The sequence below is a fragment of the Podarcis melisellensis genome (assembly GCF_964234715.1).
Source record: "Podarcis melisellensis genome assembly, chromosome: 14".
In the NCBI taxonomy this organism is placed as follows: Eukaryota; Metazoa; Chordata; class Lepidosauria; order Squamata; family Lacertidae; genus Podarcis; species Podarcis melisellensis.
Genome location: NC_138546.1, coordinates 22916790 through 22932146, shown reverse-complemented (window position 1 = coordinate 22932146; position 15357 = coordinate 22916790). Strand labels below are relative to the sequence as shown.

Genomic DNA, 15357 nt, shown 5'->3' with positions numbered 1-15357 from the left:
TGCCAGGTTTCCCAGCTACAGACACTTAATTCCCAGCCAGGGTGCCACCTTCCAGACTGACCTCTGGCCAGGCTTAACAAGTTAACCTCATGGTGCCCTAGCAAACTTAGGAGCAAGAGTTACATTTCTATGCAACAGAACATTTCCTTTGCAGTGCTCTTCAGGTGCTTTGGAGTTGACAATAACTCCTGGCATCTGTTGGGGAAAGGCTGATGACAAGGGTTTGTCGAAGTTTACAGCTCTTTTGAGATAATATGGGTGGCAGGTGGGAGATCGATACTCTCTGAAATGCAAGTTTGTTGGTTTATAAATCAAGGAGAGAGGCTGTGTCTGTAAGCGTTGTCCAATTTGTTTGTCTCAAGAAAGGATTCAGCACCCTTTTCTCATCAGTAACAAACAGCTTCGTGGTGATGAATGTGCTTCTGCTGGGGACAAATTGGAAACAGAGCAATGCAACATTCATCTTAAACGAGATGCCTGTTTCCCATGCTGGCATCACACGCCCCTGCTCCATTCTTAGAAAAATCTTGGGGAAGCTGAGCTGATCCATCACAACAAGGCTTTAATGTGGAGAGGGAAACATGTGAGGAGCCTGAGTGGGAGTGTGTGTGCTGCCATTTAGCTTTTGTGCACCTCAATAAAACAACTAGGGATTGAAGAATGCTAAGAGGGACGCAGGTGGCGCAGAGGGACGCAGGTGGCGCTGAGGGTTAAACCACAGAGCCTAGGACTTGCCGATCAGAAGGTCGGCGGTTCGAATCCCTGCTCCTGCCAACCTACCAGTTGGAAAGCACGTCAGAATGCCTAAGTAGATAAATAGGTACCGCTCCGGCGGGAAGGTAAATGGTGTTTCCGTGCACTGCTCTGGTTCGCTAGAAGCGGCTTAGTCATGCTGGCCACATGACCCGGAAGCTGTACGCCGGCTCCCTCAGCCAATAAAGCGAGATGAGTGCCGCAACCCCAGAGTCAGTCACGACTGGACCTAATGGTCAGGGGTCCCTTTACCTTAAGCACTATATGAAGTACCGTATTTTTCGCCCCATAGGACGCACCTAGTTTTTATGGGGGGGAAATAAAGAAGAAAAAAAATTTTTCCCCCAGGCGTAGGGCTGGCGCGGGGGAAGCCTGAGATCGCCCCGACCCCAGCTCCGAGAACAGCCTGCTATCCGCAAGCCTAGGGAGCCGCACCGTCTCCCCAGGCTTGCGGAGAGCTGCGTGAAGCCCGGACGCGCTCTTCAGCCGCCCCAGGCTTCGGAATGCAGGCAGTTCCAGCGCGGCTTCGTGCCGGGCTCCGTAGGGTCGTGCAGGCAACTCTGCGCGATGCCCGGGAGCGCAGGCAGCTCTGCGTGACCCTTCGGAGACCGGTGCAGCTTCGTGCCAGCCTCCGTAGGGTCGCGCAGAGCTGGGCAACCCCCGGGAGCGCAGGCAGCTGTGCGCAACCCTTCGGAGACCAGCATGGCTTCGAGCCGTTCTCCCAAGGGTTGCGCAGAGCTTCCTGGAGCCTGGAGAGCAAGAGGGGTCAGTGCGCACCGACCCCTCTTGCTCTCCAGGCTTCAGCGAAAGCCTGCATTCGCCCCATAGGACGCACACACATTTCCCCTTCATTTTTGGAGGGGAAAAAGTGCGTCCTATAGGGCAAAAAATATGGTACTCCATCTCTGTAAACCACAAGAAATCTTCACACAGTTTCCAGTGTTCCCCTTTGGGGGGGGGGGAACCCCCACTGTCCCATATTTAAAATATAATACTGCAGATAGAAAGCTAGCATATAAGACACAAAGCCCATCTATGAGCTCTTGCCCATCTATTTTTCTATGTGTGAGAAATTTTTGCATGACACTGAGAGGTTGTTTTCCTTCCCAGCTCCATGGCCATCACGCTGCCTAGCCCTCCAGAAGGATTTCACAGCCTTCCCCACTGGCTTTCCAACCAGACTGAGGTGGTGCTGCAGGGCCTGGTGAAACAGAGCGATCCCCAACAGGTCATTGAATATTCCTTGGCTCTCATCACCATCTTAAATGAGGTATGAAGCAACACCTTTTTTGGTGGCTGGGTGGAATGATAGTGCAGGACATTTGTTAGGTAGGTAGGTAGGTAGCCATTATTAGTAAATTCAACATGATTCTGACAGCAGTGAGACCCCGTCAGCATATGACACCTGTGCTCAGAGACGCACGCTGGGTGACAGTTTGATACTGGGTCAAGTTCTATTAGTACAGGAAGCTCTTCGCAGCTTGGGACCAGATTATCTGTGAGATTGCCTTGTCAGCATCTCTGCTCGGTCAAGCTGATAAAGCCTCATTTTCCTCCGGCCGAGCCTTCGGAATCGCCTCCGACGCATAATTAACAACCTGAGCCTTTGATGAGGCTCCAAGGCACGTTACCATTAAGCAGAGTTTCCAGCAGCATGCGGAAGGGATGGGATTTATGGCTACATTGCAAAGAGTTTTATTTCTAAGCTACGCAGACAGAAAAGACTTCCTCTCTCTATGAAAGCAGAGAGCAACTGAGCAACTGAACAAAGGAACAAAGGAAACAGGAAACCAGTAACGTCACATCCGTCTCTAGTCTCCTGTGAGACTTCCAATAGCCTGGACTGTCTCTGGAATGTAAACAGAGCCTTGTGACTCTAAGCAGCTGCTCAGTGGCAAACAGAAACTAACATGCCTTACTCCACATGTTTCCCCCTCCCAATGGCTACTTACCCCATGGAAATTGAAAGGTTTCCCTCCTTGCTTATCAATGAAAGAGAGAGCTCATGGCTTGTTTAATCATTCATTCATCAAGGAGCTCAGGGTAGCATCCATGATTCTCCCTCTCCTCATTTAATCCCCATAACAACCATGTGAGGTAGGTTAGTCTGAGAGGCAGTGACTGGCCCAAGGTCACTCAGTGAGCTTTCCCAGGTCCTAGTCTTACCCTAACCAGTACACTACATAGGCTCTCATAAGAACTGTCTTAAGAATCTAATTCACATACTTTTCTTTTCACCCCCGATGTAAGTATGAGTGCTCCATGCATTTGAAATCGGAAACCAAACATGAAGACCGTCTCCGGGCCTGGACACGAAGGAACATTACAGAAACTCTGATTTCTCTTAATGTGACCACTGTGGATGATATCCAGCAAATCGCGGCTGCCCTGGCTCAGTGTACGGTAGGTGTTATTGCATTGCTCTGCCTCCTTTTAAAAAAAAAAAAAATTATTAAACATTTCAACACAGTAATTTAACAAAAATACATCATCCACCTTGTTCCCCCTCCATTTCCCCCTCCCCCCCCCAGATAGAACACCCTCCCTCCCACCCCACCCCAGACTTCCCTCAGCTCCTTTCTCTGGTTTCTCAACACATATTTCTGTCTGCATGTTATAAAATTGTAAAATCCTCAAATTATCTGTCTATATATTACAATAAAGAGTTTGTGAATGTTTATTCAAAACCTGCCAAAGAGTCCAATTCATTTTGTTTCTTCTTCAAATATTTCATAAAAGGTTCCCATTCATCTTTAAAATTAGAGTTATCCTTGTCATGTAGTTTATGTGTCTGTTTTGCCAGCATAGTCCATCAGTTTTTCTTGCCACAGTTCTTTCGTCGGGTTTTCTTCATTCTTCCATCCTTGTGCTATTAAGACTCTTGCAGCATTGCTCTGCCTCTTGAGCATGGGGAGCAAGTTGGAGCACAACTCCCATCAGCCCCAGCTAGCATGGCCATAGGATACTGGGACTGATGGGAGTTGCGGTCCAAAACATCTGAAGGACACCAAGTTTATTTGTTTTTTAGATTTATATCCCACCTCTCCTCCAAGGCGCTCAATGGTATCCATGGTTCTCCCATGGGCTGGGATTTCTCAGCCCATGTGAGTACATTTGCTACTGTTTGGTGTCAAAGATAGCAGTGCATGCCTGGAAGCTGCTGTGTGGGAAGTAGCAGTTTGCCATTTGCAGAAGCCAGATCTTACACTCACATGAGGACTGGCAACTTGGTGGCTCAACATACAAGGTCAATTAACTTGCATCTTGGATTCACAGGTAGCCAACAAGGAGTTTGTTTGCCAAGCTTGCCTGACAAAGACCTTGAAGAAACTGAGAGACATGATGGCCATTCTGCAGGGAGAGACCATGCAAGGGACCATGACCCCAACAACCATCGCAGACAACATCCTCAACATCATGGGTGAGTGCGCAGGAAAGTTCATTTTTGAAGCAGCCTTCCCCAATCCCGCGTCCTCCATATGTTTTGAACTACAACTCCCACCAACCTCAACCAGCACAGCTGTAAAAGATGGGACTTTTAGTACCTGGGAAGGGCTAGCTCAGTGGCAAAGCATCTGCTTTACATACAGAAGGTCCCAGATTCAATCTCCAACAGCATCTCCAGGTAGAACTGGAGGGGAAACTCCCTTTCTGAAACCCTGCACAGCTGCTGCCAGTCAGTGTAGACAATATGGAGTTTGACGGAGGAATGTCTGGGTTTAAGCCCACCTTGTGTGTTCCTATGTTAATAAATCCCCAAATCAATTTTTGTGTGTGTGTGCGCACATAGCAAATCTTCAATTTTGAAAGCCATTATTGAGAACCCGAGGGAACAGCACATAGTTTCCCTTTAAGTGAGAGGTAAGGGCATAATAAACACTTTAGACTTCGCTTCAGCAAATGAAAACCCTCACATTCATTTGTTAGGAATACAGCCGCCTTTATTCATAATTACTTTCTTTGTGAATTTGAGAGTATGGAATGCGATATTCCGTGTCATTATGCAATTCATGAGATCCTAAGGGAAACCCAGTGGGATCAGTATTCAAGGTTCAGGTGTTAAAAAAAGGGTCCATCTAGATTTCTGCTGAGCAGTCTTGGCTTCTCTGCATTTCTTTCCCCTCCATCAGGGTTGAGTTCCAGCATCTTTGCTTATGGTCATCCTCAGCATCAAACATAACTGGAGGGCAGGAGGTTTAATTTGTGGTTGGATGATCAGCACAGTGTTTAATTCAAGGGTGAGGGATCTTTTTCAGCTTGGAGGCCACCTTCCCTCATGGGCATTCTTCTGGGGGCCACATGCCAGTAGAGAGAAAAGTGAGTGGAGCTGTGGATCAGACTCTTATTTTTCTACGCTGGACTTAAATTCTAGGAAGAATCAGAGGCTTATTTTTTAAATTGATTTTTTAATTTCAAGTAACAAGACATACAAGGAAAACAGAGCTTAGTAGTTGTACAGAAAAAAGGAAAAACGGCAGTTGGTGGTTGTGGTTTTAGATGTTCCAAGAAGGGCAATCAAAGAAACATGTCTCTCCATAATGTTCCATTGATCGAAGGAGGGTGAAAACCGTGTTTGGCTTTCTTAACAAAGTCCATGAAAGGGTACCATTTCATGTAAGGGGTGTGAGTCTTCCCTCATCCCCGTCAAGGGTTTCTGCACAGGCAAAACAGAGAGAGAGAGAGAGAGAGAGAGAGAGAGAGAGAGAGAGAGAGAGAGAGAGCGCTACCTTTCCATCTTCCATCCAGGCAAGCAAGAGGCATTATCAGTGTTCAGCAACACATTCCAGATAGTCAAAAGCACCTGCAGAAAGGGGCCAATGACAGGTGTAGCCTGGAGAAAATTCCAGGGAACAGGCAGAGAGGCCTGGAGGGCCACATTTGGTGGCCCATGTCTGAGGTTCCCCACCTCTGATTTAATTAATTGAACTTCCATCCTCAGTAAGGACTACACTAACCTTTCCTGGCTCCTTTGCAGGGGACTTGATCCACCTTGTCAACACCGTCTCCCAGGAGACTGAGCCTCGGGAAACGTGCAATGACCAGAGCCCCGTCCAGGTGGCCTCCCAGGCGTACGCCCTCTCCACCGACCTGATGCGCATCCTGATGAAGTCCCGAGTCCTCAACGAAGAGCCCCTGGAACTGGCGGGAAGCAACATCACGGCCAAGGGCAAGCGGGCCGGCCCACTGGGCCTCCTCTGCTACAAGGAGCACCCCAGCTGCCAGTTCTCCATCCCCTTAGCTTTCAACGCCACGTTCTCCGACCTGACAGACATCGTCCAAGTCATGATCCGGGTGGACTACAACCCCTTCCCCTTTGGCTTCGTCACCAACTACACCGTCTCCTCCGAGGTGGCGTCCATGGAGTTCCAGGACAACAACGGGACAGAGATACCGGTGGGGAGCCTGGATCCCGAGAAGGCTATTGCCGTGACGGTCTTGGACCCCGGAGAGAAGAACATCACCATGACGACGGTCATGATTGAGGAAAGGAGTTCGGGGACTGCAGTGGTCATGGTGGAGGATGACAATGCAGAAGCAGGGTTGTATTTCCAGGTCACCTTCAGTGTTGTAAATGGTAAGTATGGGTTTTTGTGGCTTCCGCAAAGTTGCTGTATGGACCCAGAGTTTTAACAACGTCTGTTGTGTATGCATTTCTCCTGTCCTTCCTCCAGTGAGGTTAGGCCAGTGCATTTTAGAACTGTTTATTGGACTTTGTTCCATGTTTGATGTACCTTGCCCTGGGCTCTGAGGGCAAGTGGAAATAAGTAAATAAATAAGCAAGCAAGCAAGCGAAGTGGATCGTGCTAAAAACTTGCATGGCTGGGGAGCACCCATCCCTTAATACCTGTCTGGAAGTGTGTGTGTGTGTATATACTGTAGATATATATGGATATGGTTATGTAAGTTGAGTGGTTAATGTGCAGCATAGCAGGCAGCTATTTTACATATTCCTCAGGCCTTCTGCTTCTGGGAGGCTATGGATACTGACCAGAGAAAGTTCATATTGCCCAGAGTGCTGTCTAGATATGCACATTCCTTATATCCTGTTGGGAGGTTATGCATATTGGCTGGAGAATTTACAAAATTTAGTCAGCCTATGCATGTTCCCGAAGGAGATTGTGTATACTGACCAGGAAATGTCCACAATTCCCTCTCCATGGACAGATAATGTGCACATTCCTCAGGAGGCCTTATGAATGTGCACAATGGCTGCTTGTTACACACATTAACTGCTCAACTTAAATTACATCTATCTATCTATCATCTATCTATCTATCTATCATCTATCTATCATCATCTCAATCCTATATGAAAAAGAGCTCTGTTGCACAATCTCTGCTGCTTGTGGCTCCGCAAACTAGTTGTTTTCTGACCCTGTCTTTCCTCTCCTCCTCCCAACAAGACCGTTATGTGTCCAGTGAGCAGGAGCCATTCATTGCTGTCTGTCTCTTCCACTCACCTGAGACCCACCAGCACAACTGCACAGCCTCCAAGAAGATCCACCTGGAGGATATGACCAGGATGCCTCAGGGCGACCACCGGCGCTACACCTTCTTTGTCTCCCCTGAGTAAGTGACACCTCTGCAGCTATGCAGGAGAGCCCACAATGAGTTCCCATGCAGGGAAAGAGCTTGCTGTGGGTGGGGTCTGGAAGAAGCTAGCCTAGTGGCTGACACTAGTGGATATAGCAGGAGGTGGATGGATGTCTCTCCTCACTTAAATCCATGCCTTGAATGCAGAGATGCAACTATTCTGATTCATCTGCCTGGATTGAAGATGTGTGGTTGAACCATGAACCAAAGTCTCCCCACAACCCCAGGTCAAGTGTGCCTCTACAACCAGTCCTTCCTTACTGTTTCTTTCTTTCTTTCTCTCCCTTAGCACCAGCAACCCTGCAAGAGAATATTACTTGAACATCACCAACCACTTTGCCTGGACTGCTGTGGAAGTGACCCTGGGCCTGTACAGTTCCTTGTGCCAATATTTCAATGAGCAGGAGGGGCACTGGAAGACTGAAGGCATGGCTCCCTTGGAGGGGGCCACCCCTGACAAGGCTGTGTGCTTAACCCAGCATCTGACAGCTTTTGGTGCAAGCCTTTTCGTCCCCCTTCATTCTGTGCAGTTCATTCGGCCTGTGAGTCAAGTCTAAGGGTTATTAACTCTTTCAAACAGCTGCTTTTAACTTTTTCTATATTGATCCTTAGGGACGCGGGTGGTGCTGTGGGTTAAACCACAGAGCCTAGGACTTGCCGATCAGAAGGTTGGCGGTTCGAATCCCTGCGACGGGGTGAGCTCCCATTGCTCGGTCCTTGCTCCTGCCCACCTAGCAATTCGAAAGCATGTCAAAGTGCAAGTAGATAAATAGGTACTGCTCTGGCGGGAAGGTAAACAGTTTTTCCTTGTGCTGCTCTGGTTTGCCAGAAGTAGCTTGGTCATGCTGGCCACATGACTCAGAAGCTGTACGCTTGCTCCCTCGGCCAATAAAACGAGATGAGCGCCGCAACCCCAGAGTCAGCCACTGCTGGACCTAATGGTCAGCGGTCCCTTTACCTTTTTATATTGATCCTTATATTGATACTTCTGTTGTTTTGATTCCCCCCCTTACAATCAAGCAGTATATACATTACATGGAATAAATATAGTGATTGTATTTTTAATCTGTCATTGTGTGGGTGAGCTGCCTTGCTCCTCAAAGTAGCCTATAAATTTCTACAGGGAAGGAAAGTACATAGACACACACACACACACACATATATATATATATGCTTTATATTTTGCTCAGCCTCCAGGCCCAGGTTTGAACTACATTGTGCTGCTGACTTGCGCCATCTGTTTTGTGACATACTCGGTGGCGGCTGTGATTGTGCACAAACTGGACTTGATCGACATCAACCGCGCAGGGGTGATCCCTTTTTGTGGGAAGAATGGGCTGTACAAGTATGAGGTCCTGGTGAAAACGGGCTGGGGCAAGGGGTCAGGTGAGTAGCTGTGATGCTCTGGGCACTCTCAAAGAAATGTTTGTGTCTTCTCCCACAGCCATGTTAGCACTTAATTATTTAAAGATACAGCCCTACCTACTATGGAGGAATGGTTCATAAAATTAATGGACTTAGCTGAGGTGGCAAAGCTAGTGTGTTTAATTAGAGAAAAAACAGTATTGACATTTATTAAGGATTGGAAACTTATTATGGACTTTTTGCATGAAAAGGGAAATGAACTTGTAATAGCTGGATTTGAAGATTGAAAACAATATTGACTTACAGAAAACAAAATAGTTGGATGTTCATGACAGACAGAGAACCAAAAGACTTTTTATCTTTCCCCATCTTCTTTTCTTTCTTTTTTCCTTTTTCCTTCTCTTTTCTCCTGTTCCTTTTTAGATTAGATTTTGAAACCATTTCTTTTATTCTGGTGTATTATAAAAAGATACTTTGTATTGGGTATGAGTTTTTAAAATAGACCTTTACAAAATAATGGCTTTTTCTCCTGGTCTTCAAACCAAAAAAGGCTTCAGGAGTGGCTTGTGAACCACTGGGGGGGGAGACCATCCCTACCTGCAAGTTTACAATCCAAGCAGACATGGCATAAAAGGGGAATGGTTTGGGAGGGAGGAGGAAGTAAGCACGCTTAGGTTTAGGTTTAGCTTTTTAGGACTGCAGCCAGCTGAATTCTACTCAGCAGAGACCCATTGGAATCCATGGGCTTAATTTCAGTAGCTCTGTTCTGACTGGAGCTTAGTTATTCTCCTCTTCAAAATAAAAAAGTTTTTGGAAAAGGCGTCAGGTTGGTGAAGGCCACCCTGCTTAAACCGCACACCACAGATCAAGAGGGTCACTGGGGTGGGCTAGGTGGAACTGTTGCGCCCTTGGCAGCCGCTGACAGAGCAAAGAGGAGCCTGGATTAAGCCTTTTTAGCCGCTCTGTGGAGAGAATATCCAGGACAAACATCCCCTCCCAGTAAAATCCTGGCAAGTGAATGAGTATTAGAGCCACTCCTGTTTGGAGAGGAAATGGAGGACGGATCCGTCCAGCCCCTCAGTTGCTGCTCTCAAGGATGCTGTAATGTGATCCCTGGGTGTGGTGGAATAGCACACCAGAGAAGCATGTTCCTGTTCTGACCAGAATGCAGAATAACCCTTCCCAAACTTGCTGGTTGGGGATGGGGAGGAGGCCTTTGTGAATCCTGGTGCACTTCCCCTTGCTGCGAAGAGAGGGGGTGGAGAATAATCTGAACCCTCCTGGACAGCAATTTCCCTTTAGGGGCATGTGATTTTTTATTACCTGCATGTGTTTTTGTATGAATGTCTTTAAATTATTACTTATGCTTATTTACGCTAACGTTTTAAATACATTGCAAGTCATAATAGAATTGTGTAAGGTTGGAAGGGATCCCCAAGGGTCATCTAGTCCAGCCCCTTGCAGTGCAGGAATTGCAGCTCAATAATCCCTGACAGGTAGCCGCCCCAACCTCTGCTGAAAAACCTCCAATGAGGGAGAGTCCACCAGCTTTCAAAGGAGCCTGCTCCACCGTCGAATGAATCTTGCCACCATAAAGTTCTTCCTATTGTTGCTTTTTTGAGGCCTTTATGTGTAACAAGTTGCTAGCAAATTTAATGAATAATAGTGAATAATTTAAAACCAACCAAAGTGCCACAAAGTCACGAGTGACCTTTTGAGATCACCGGGACACTTCATCAGGCTGTATGTTAAACAACTGTGTGGATGTGTGTTAGAGAATTGGGGTTTCTTTTGTTTGCCCTTTCCCCCCCCCCCCAAACAATGCATTTTTAATGTAATTCGCAATGTAAGGTGGGTCACAGTTAAATTTTCCTGACGTATATATTTTTTTTTTAAATCCTGACATAAAACCGCACCACGAAATTCAGAGTAGCGCAAATCTTCACTTCAGTTATTGGATCAGGAACTGCGAATTAAATGAACTGGACGCCTTTCCTCCCTGGGGTCCCCTTTCTCCAGATGCAAAGCTGAGGTGCAAAGAGGGCGGGGGACCATTTGCCCCAGGCTGGAGGCTGGGGGTTGAAGGATGCTTGAAGAGTCCCATTTCACCTTCCCCTCCCCTGCCCCACATGAGACAAAAACCAGGCTACTTTCCTTCTTTAAGAATTTGCACTCCCTCCTTCCTTCCTTCCAGGGACAACGGCTCATGTGGGAATCACTCTGTATGGGATGGAGAGCAAATCTGGGCACCGGCACCTGGATGGGGAAAACGCCTTTCACCGCAACAGCCTCAATATCTTCCAGATCGCCACAGAACGGAGCCTTGGGAGCGTGTGGAAGATTCGCATCTGGCACGACAATAAAGGTGCGTATGTGAAAGCAGACTGCAGCTGAGGCGCACCAGGCCTTGGGACCCAAAGCCTGTTTGTTTGTTTGTTTGTTTGTTTGTTTGTTTGTTTGTTTGTTTGTTTGTGCTTGTTGTTGCCTGGCTCTCCCCCTCCTCATGTAATCCACACAACAGCCCTGTGAGGTAGGCTAGGCTGAGAGACTACAGTGAGCTCGGCCCTCTAACCACTACACCACACTGGCTCTCCCAGGGTTATTAGCGGTTATTAGGTGGCGTCGATGGGTAGAGATAACACTCAATCCCACCCCATACCAGCTCAGTTGCGTGTTCAATGTGTGCGCCTAGAAAACAAATTGGGATCCATCCAGCCTCTGCAACCCAAATGAATAGAGCTGCAATTCTTGATGAATTGAAACTGCCGGAGGCCCCCCCCCCCTTTGAAGCTGCGCCTCTCCCATCTGCCAAGACAAAGAACAAAACTCATTGCTAGCATTTTGCAGAGAATATCATAATTACAGTTTAGCACAGCCTGAATTGTTAAAGCTGAATGAGAAACATAATGAATGTAAAACGGTCACTTAAAAAACTACACAGACCATTTTCAGGCAGGGCTGGTTTGATCATTAGTCAAGAATGAGGCAACTGCCTCAGGCAGCATATGGCTTAAGAAGGAGAAGTGAGCAGCCTTAAGGAGAAGTGGCTAGTCTTTGTGAATCTCCCAATTATCATCCTTCTCTGTTGGAGGACAGATGTATGTGGGCCAAACAGCCTGTTCCGCATTTCCTAAACTAGGTATGAATCCCATTGCCAGTGTTGAAGTCAAATTTAGCTACCTTTTCATTTGACTTTTGTATGTACAACAAGGGGGTGCCATCTTGTATTTCACCTCAGGCAGCAAAATGTCTTGCACCACCCCTGTACTCAGGATTCCCCCCCCCCCGCCTGCCCCCCCAAAAACAGTTTAAATTCATGGAGAATGTTAGTGGATGCATCTTGGAATCAAATTAGATAAAAAGAAGATGTCTTAAAGCTGTGTTTCCTTTTTCCCATGCTGCTTAGGGCTAAATCCATCATGGTACCTGCAGCACGTCATTGTCAGAGACTTGCAGACCTGCAAGAGCTACCACTTCCTGGTGAACGACTGGCTGTCTGTCGAAAGCGAGGAGAATGACGGCCTGGTGGAGAAGGAAGTCTTTGCTGCCAGTGAGTGGGAAGGGAGCACACTGAAGACGCAAAATCTGCCTACAGCAGCCTTCCCAAAGCTGTTGCCCTCCAGATTTTTTGGACTGCAACTCCCATCAGCCCCAGCTAGCATGGCCATTTTCAATTATAGCTCCCATTAGGGTTTTCGTTGTTGATGATTTAGCAATTTATACCTTTTGTTAAATAAATGTGGCAATAATCACAAACTTGCTGACAGCGGCGAGAGTGATCGTAGCTCGGAAATGGAAAAAGCAAGGTGGATTTCAAATAGAAGAATGGTATAAAGAAGTGAGGGAGATAGTGATTAATGATAAATTTATGTGTGCTAGCTAAGTAAGAAAGGGAATATGGAAGATAAATGACTTTGAGGAAATGTGGAAAATATTTGTGGAATTTGTATTGTTAAAACAAAAAGGGGTCAAGCCATCTCAAGAAGTGTTAAATTTTTGGAAAGTTGGATGATTATGGTAAATAATGGTCTCAGGGGGGTTTGCACATTTTTATTTGTATTATTATTACTTTGTGTTTTAAAAAAATAATAAATAAATGTGGCAAGCTGAAATGGGGTTCCGCTTGAACCCCAGTCAAACTTTGAAGACTGAAATGAGTCACTTGGGGGGGGGTGTTGAGGTGAGATTCCTTCTCTGCAGGGACAATAATGTTAAGATGGGCATTTTGACTGACCCTTCCCCCGCTTCTGGCTCCGCAGGCGAGGCTGACCTGAGGAGCTTCTTGCGGATCTTCATTGAGGAGCTGCAGAGGGGTTTCTTTGAGAAGCATGTCTGGCTGTCCCTGTGGGACCGTCCCCCTCGCAGCCGCTTCACCCGCGTCCAGAGGGCATCCTGCTGCTGCCTCCTTGTCTTCCTCTTCCTGTGTGCCAATGCCGTGTGGTACGGCATTGTGGGAGATGTCAACTTCAGGTGCGTTGGGAATTTCTGATCCTCTCTAGCCCAGGAGGGCCACTTACTTCCAAAGACAGAAGATCAGTGGGGAGGCTGTGGGATAGCATGGCCACTGTTTCCCACATGTCCTGTGGCCTTAAAAAAGGCAGCTGCCTTTTGTGGTATGTTCTTATTTGTTTGTTTATTTCCTGCCCATCACCCTAAGGTACCAGGGCTGGTTACAGCATTAGAAACAATATTAAAAACAATTTAAAACACCTTGCACTCATAAATATTGGGGGGGGGGTTCATCTCAGCATTGTCTTGCACTAGAAATTGTGCTAGCGCCCTCCCTGCTTACTCTCTCCTGTCTTTTCCTAGCAACGTGGCCATCTCCACCTTGATCCCGGTCAATGGTGAGACAGCTGTGGTTGGTCTGGTGTCCAGTTTGGTTGTCTACCCCCTGTACCTGGCCCTCCTCTTCCTCTTCCGTATGGCACGGAGCAAGGTAACAGTGCATTGGGGAAGGGGGCAGTAGCCTGTTTCTGGGCAATGCCTTCAATTGGCCGCAGGCCATCGCAGTAAATATGATTTTAGATGTTGGGAAATGTTAGAGCATCTGCTCTGCATGCAGAAGCTCCCAGGATCAATCTCCAGGTGAGGGCCAGGAAAAGCTCCCTGCCTGAACCACTGCAGAACAGCTGCTGGTTAGTGCAGGCAGCATGGAACTAGTTGAGCCAAGGGTCACCTGACTTGGTATAAGGCAGCTTCCTATGTTCTATGGTTACCAGTTTTAGCCAGAATGTTTCATTTAATACATTTCACTGGATATTTCCTTAATGGGTTGGAATGCAAACATGGCAGTTCCTATTTTTAGAAAAGACAGTCATGTTTATTTATCCATGCATTATAATATTTTGCTTGTGTACACCTGTATTTTGCACCGTTCACTGAATGCAGTTCTTTATCAGAATTTTTGATGTTCCTCTTCAAGATTGGCTGGAAAACAGCTCATGGGTGGCACATAAGAAGCTATCTTATACCACCAAGTTAAGTAGCCATTGACCCAACTGGCTGCGTTCTTTTGCTCAGACTGGCAACAGTCCTCTGGCGTTTCACGCAGAGATCGATTTCTGGAAGCTTAAATGTGCCTGAACAGGCCCCTCTGAGTAACAAAGATGTTTATCAAGTCAGTGGTTCTCCTGAATTTCTGACTTAGAGAAGTGGCACCCTCATCCCCCATCCCTAACAGCTATATTTTAAATAGGGGAAGGGAAAGAAAGTAAGAGCTGTTGGCAGCTGGCTGGCTTTTTCCATTGAATATAAGATCAAAGTGACTCCTCAAAAGTTGGGGTTACCTGGGAAAGTCTGATAAATTTGCCCTTCCAGCTGAAAGGAAAATATCCTTCCTTGCCTCAAGCGCCCTCTCCTCTCCTAGGTGTCTGTCAGCCAGTCCCTGGCCCATTCAGACCAGCAGTCCTTAGAGATCGACAACTACCTGGACTCGTCTCTTATGGAGAGCGCCTTCCTCACCTTCCCTGGGCTTCGGACAGAGGTGAGAGTGGCAAGTGGCAGGACAGAAGTGTGGGGTGGTTTCTAAAGGGGTCCTAGGCCCTGCCCCACTTCAAGCCCTGCCTTTCTCTCCCTCAGATCTGTGTCCTTTTACTTCATTCAGCAGTGGAGAGCCCCTGGCCCTCGTGATGTTGCTGGTCTCTCAACTCCCATCCTTATTATTAATATTACTACATTAATATTCCACATTTGCTCCAAGGAGCATTAAAGTGGTGTACTTGGTTCTCCCCCCTCTCCATTTTATCTTCACAACAACCTCGTGAGGTGGGTTAGGCTGAGAGTTAATGTCCTTGAGGTCCTGAACTTCCATCATCCCTGACCCATTAACCTTGCTGACTGATGGATGGGGTTGGAGTCCAGCAACACCTGAGTGAGGGGCTCATGTCAGCTGCCTGTGGCCTAGTGTCCAATGAATAGTCTTCACAGTGGTCCTCCCTAAGGGGCTGCATTGATCCCAAAGAACCAAGGCTGGCTGAGCAGTGAACCCTCTTTCCTTCCCTTACAGGCCTTTTCAGAGCAGACCAAAACAGATTTGTTCCTGGACGATTCGAAAAGGTAAATGGGATTTATTTCTTGCATTTATATCCCGCCTTTCCTTCAAGGTGCTGTACATGGTTCTCTTCCCATTTTATCCTCACAACAA

The 15357-nt window shown here is 47.1% G+C and overlaps 1 protein-coding gene across 1 annotated transcript in view; it reads left to right on the top strand.

The window, feature by feature from the left end:
- The window catches only part of PKD1 (polycystin 1, transient receptor potential channel interacting), a 111136-nt gene that overhangs the window by 79909 nt on the left and 15870 nt on the right, over positions 1-15357 (top strand). Inside the window, 13 exon segments of the mRNA XM_081888954.1 lie at positions 1864-2023; positions 3004-3160; positions 4034-4174; positions 5729-6328; positions 7157-7322; positions 7636-7888; positions 8537-8732; positions 10906-11076; positions 12118-12261; positions 12971-13181; positions 13524-13650; positions 14581-14697; positions 15220-15269. Of these exon segments, the coding sequence (XP_081745080.1) occupies positions 1864-2023; positions 3004-3160; positions 4034-4174; positions 5729-6328; positions 7157-7322; positions 7636-7888; positions 8537-8732; positions 10906-11076; positions 12118-12261; positions 12971-13181; positions 13524-13650; positions 14581-14697; positions 15220-15269 (2493 nt within the window).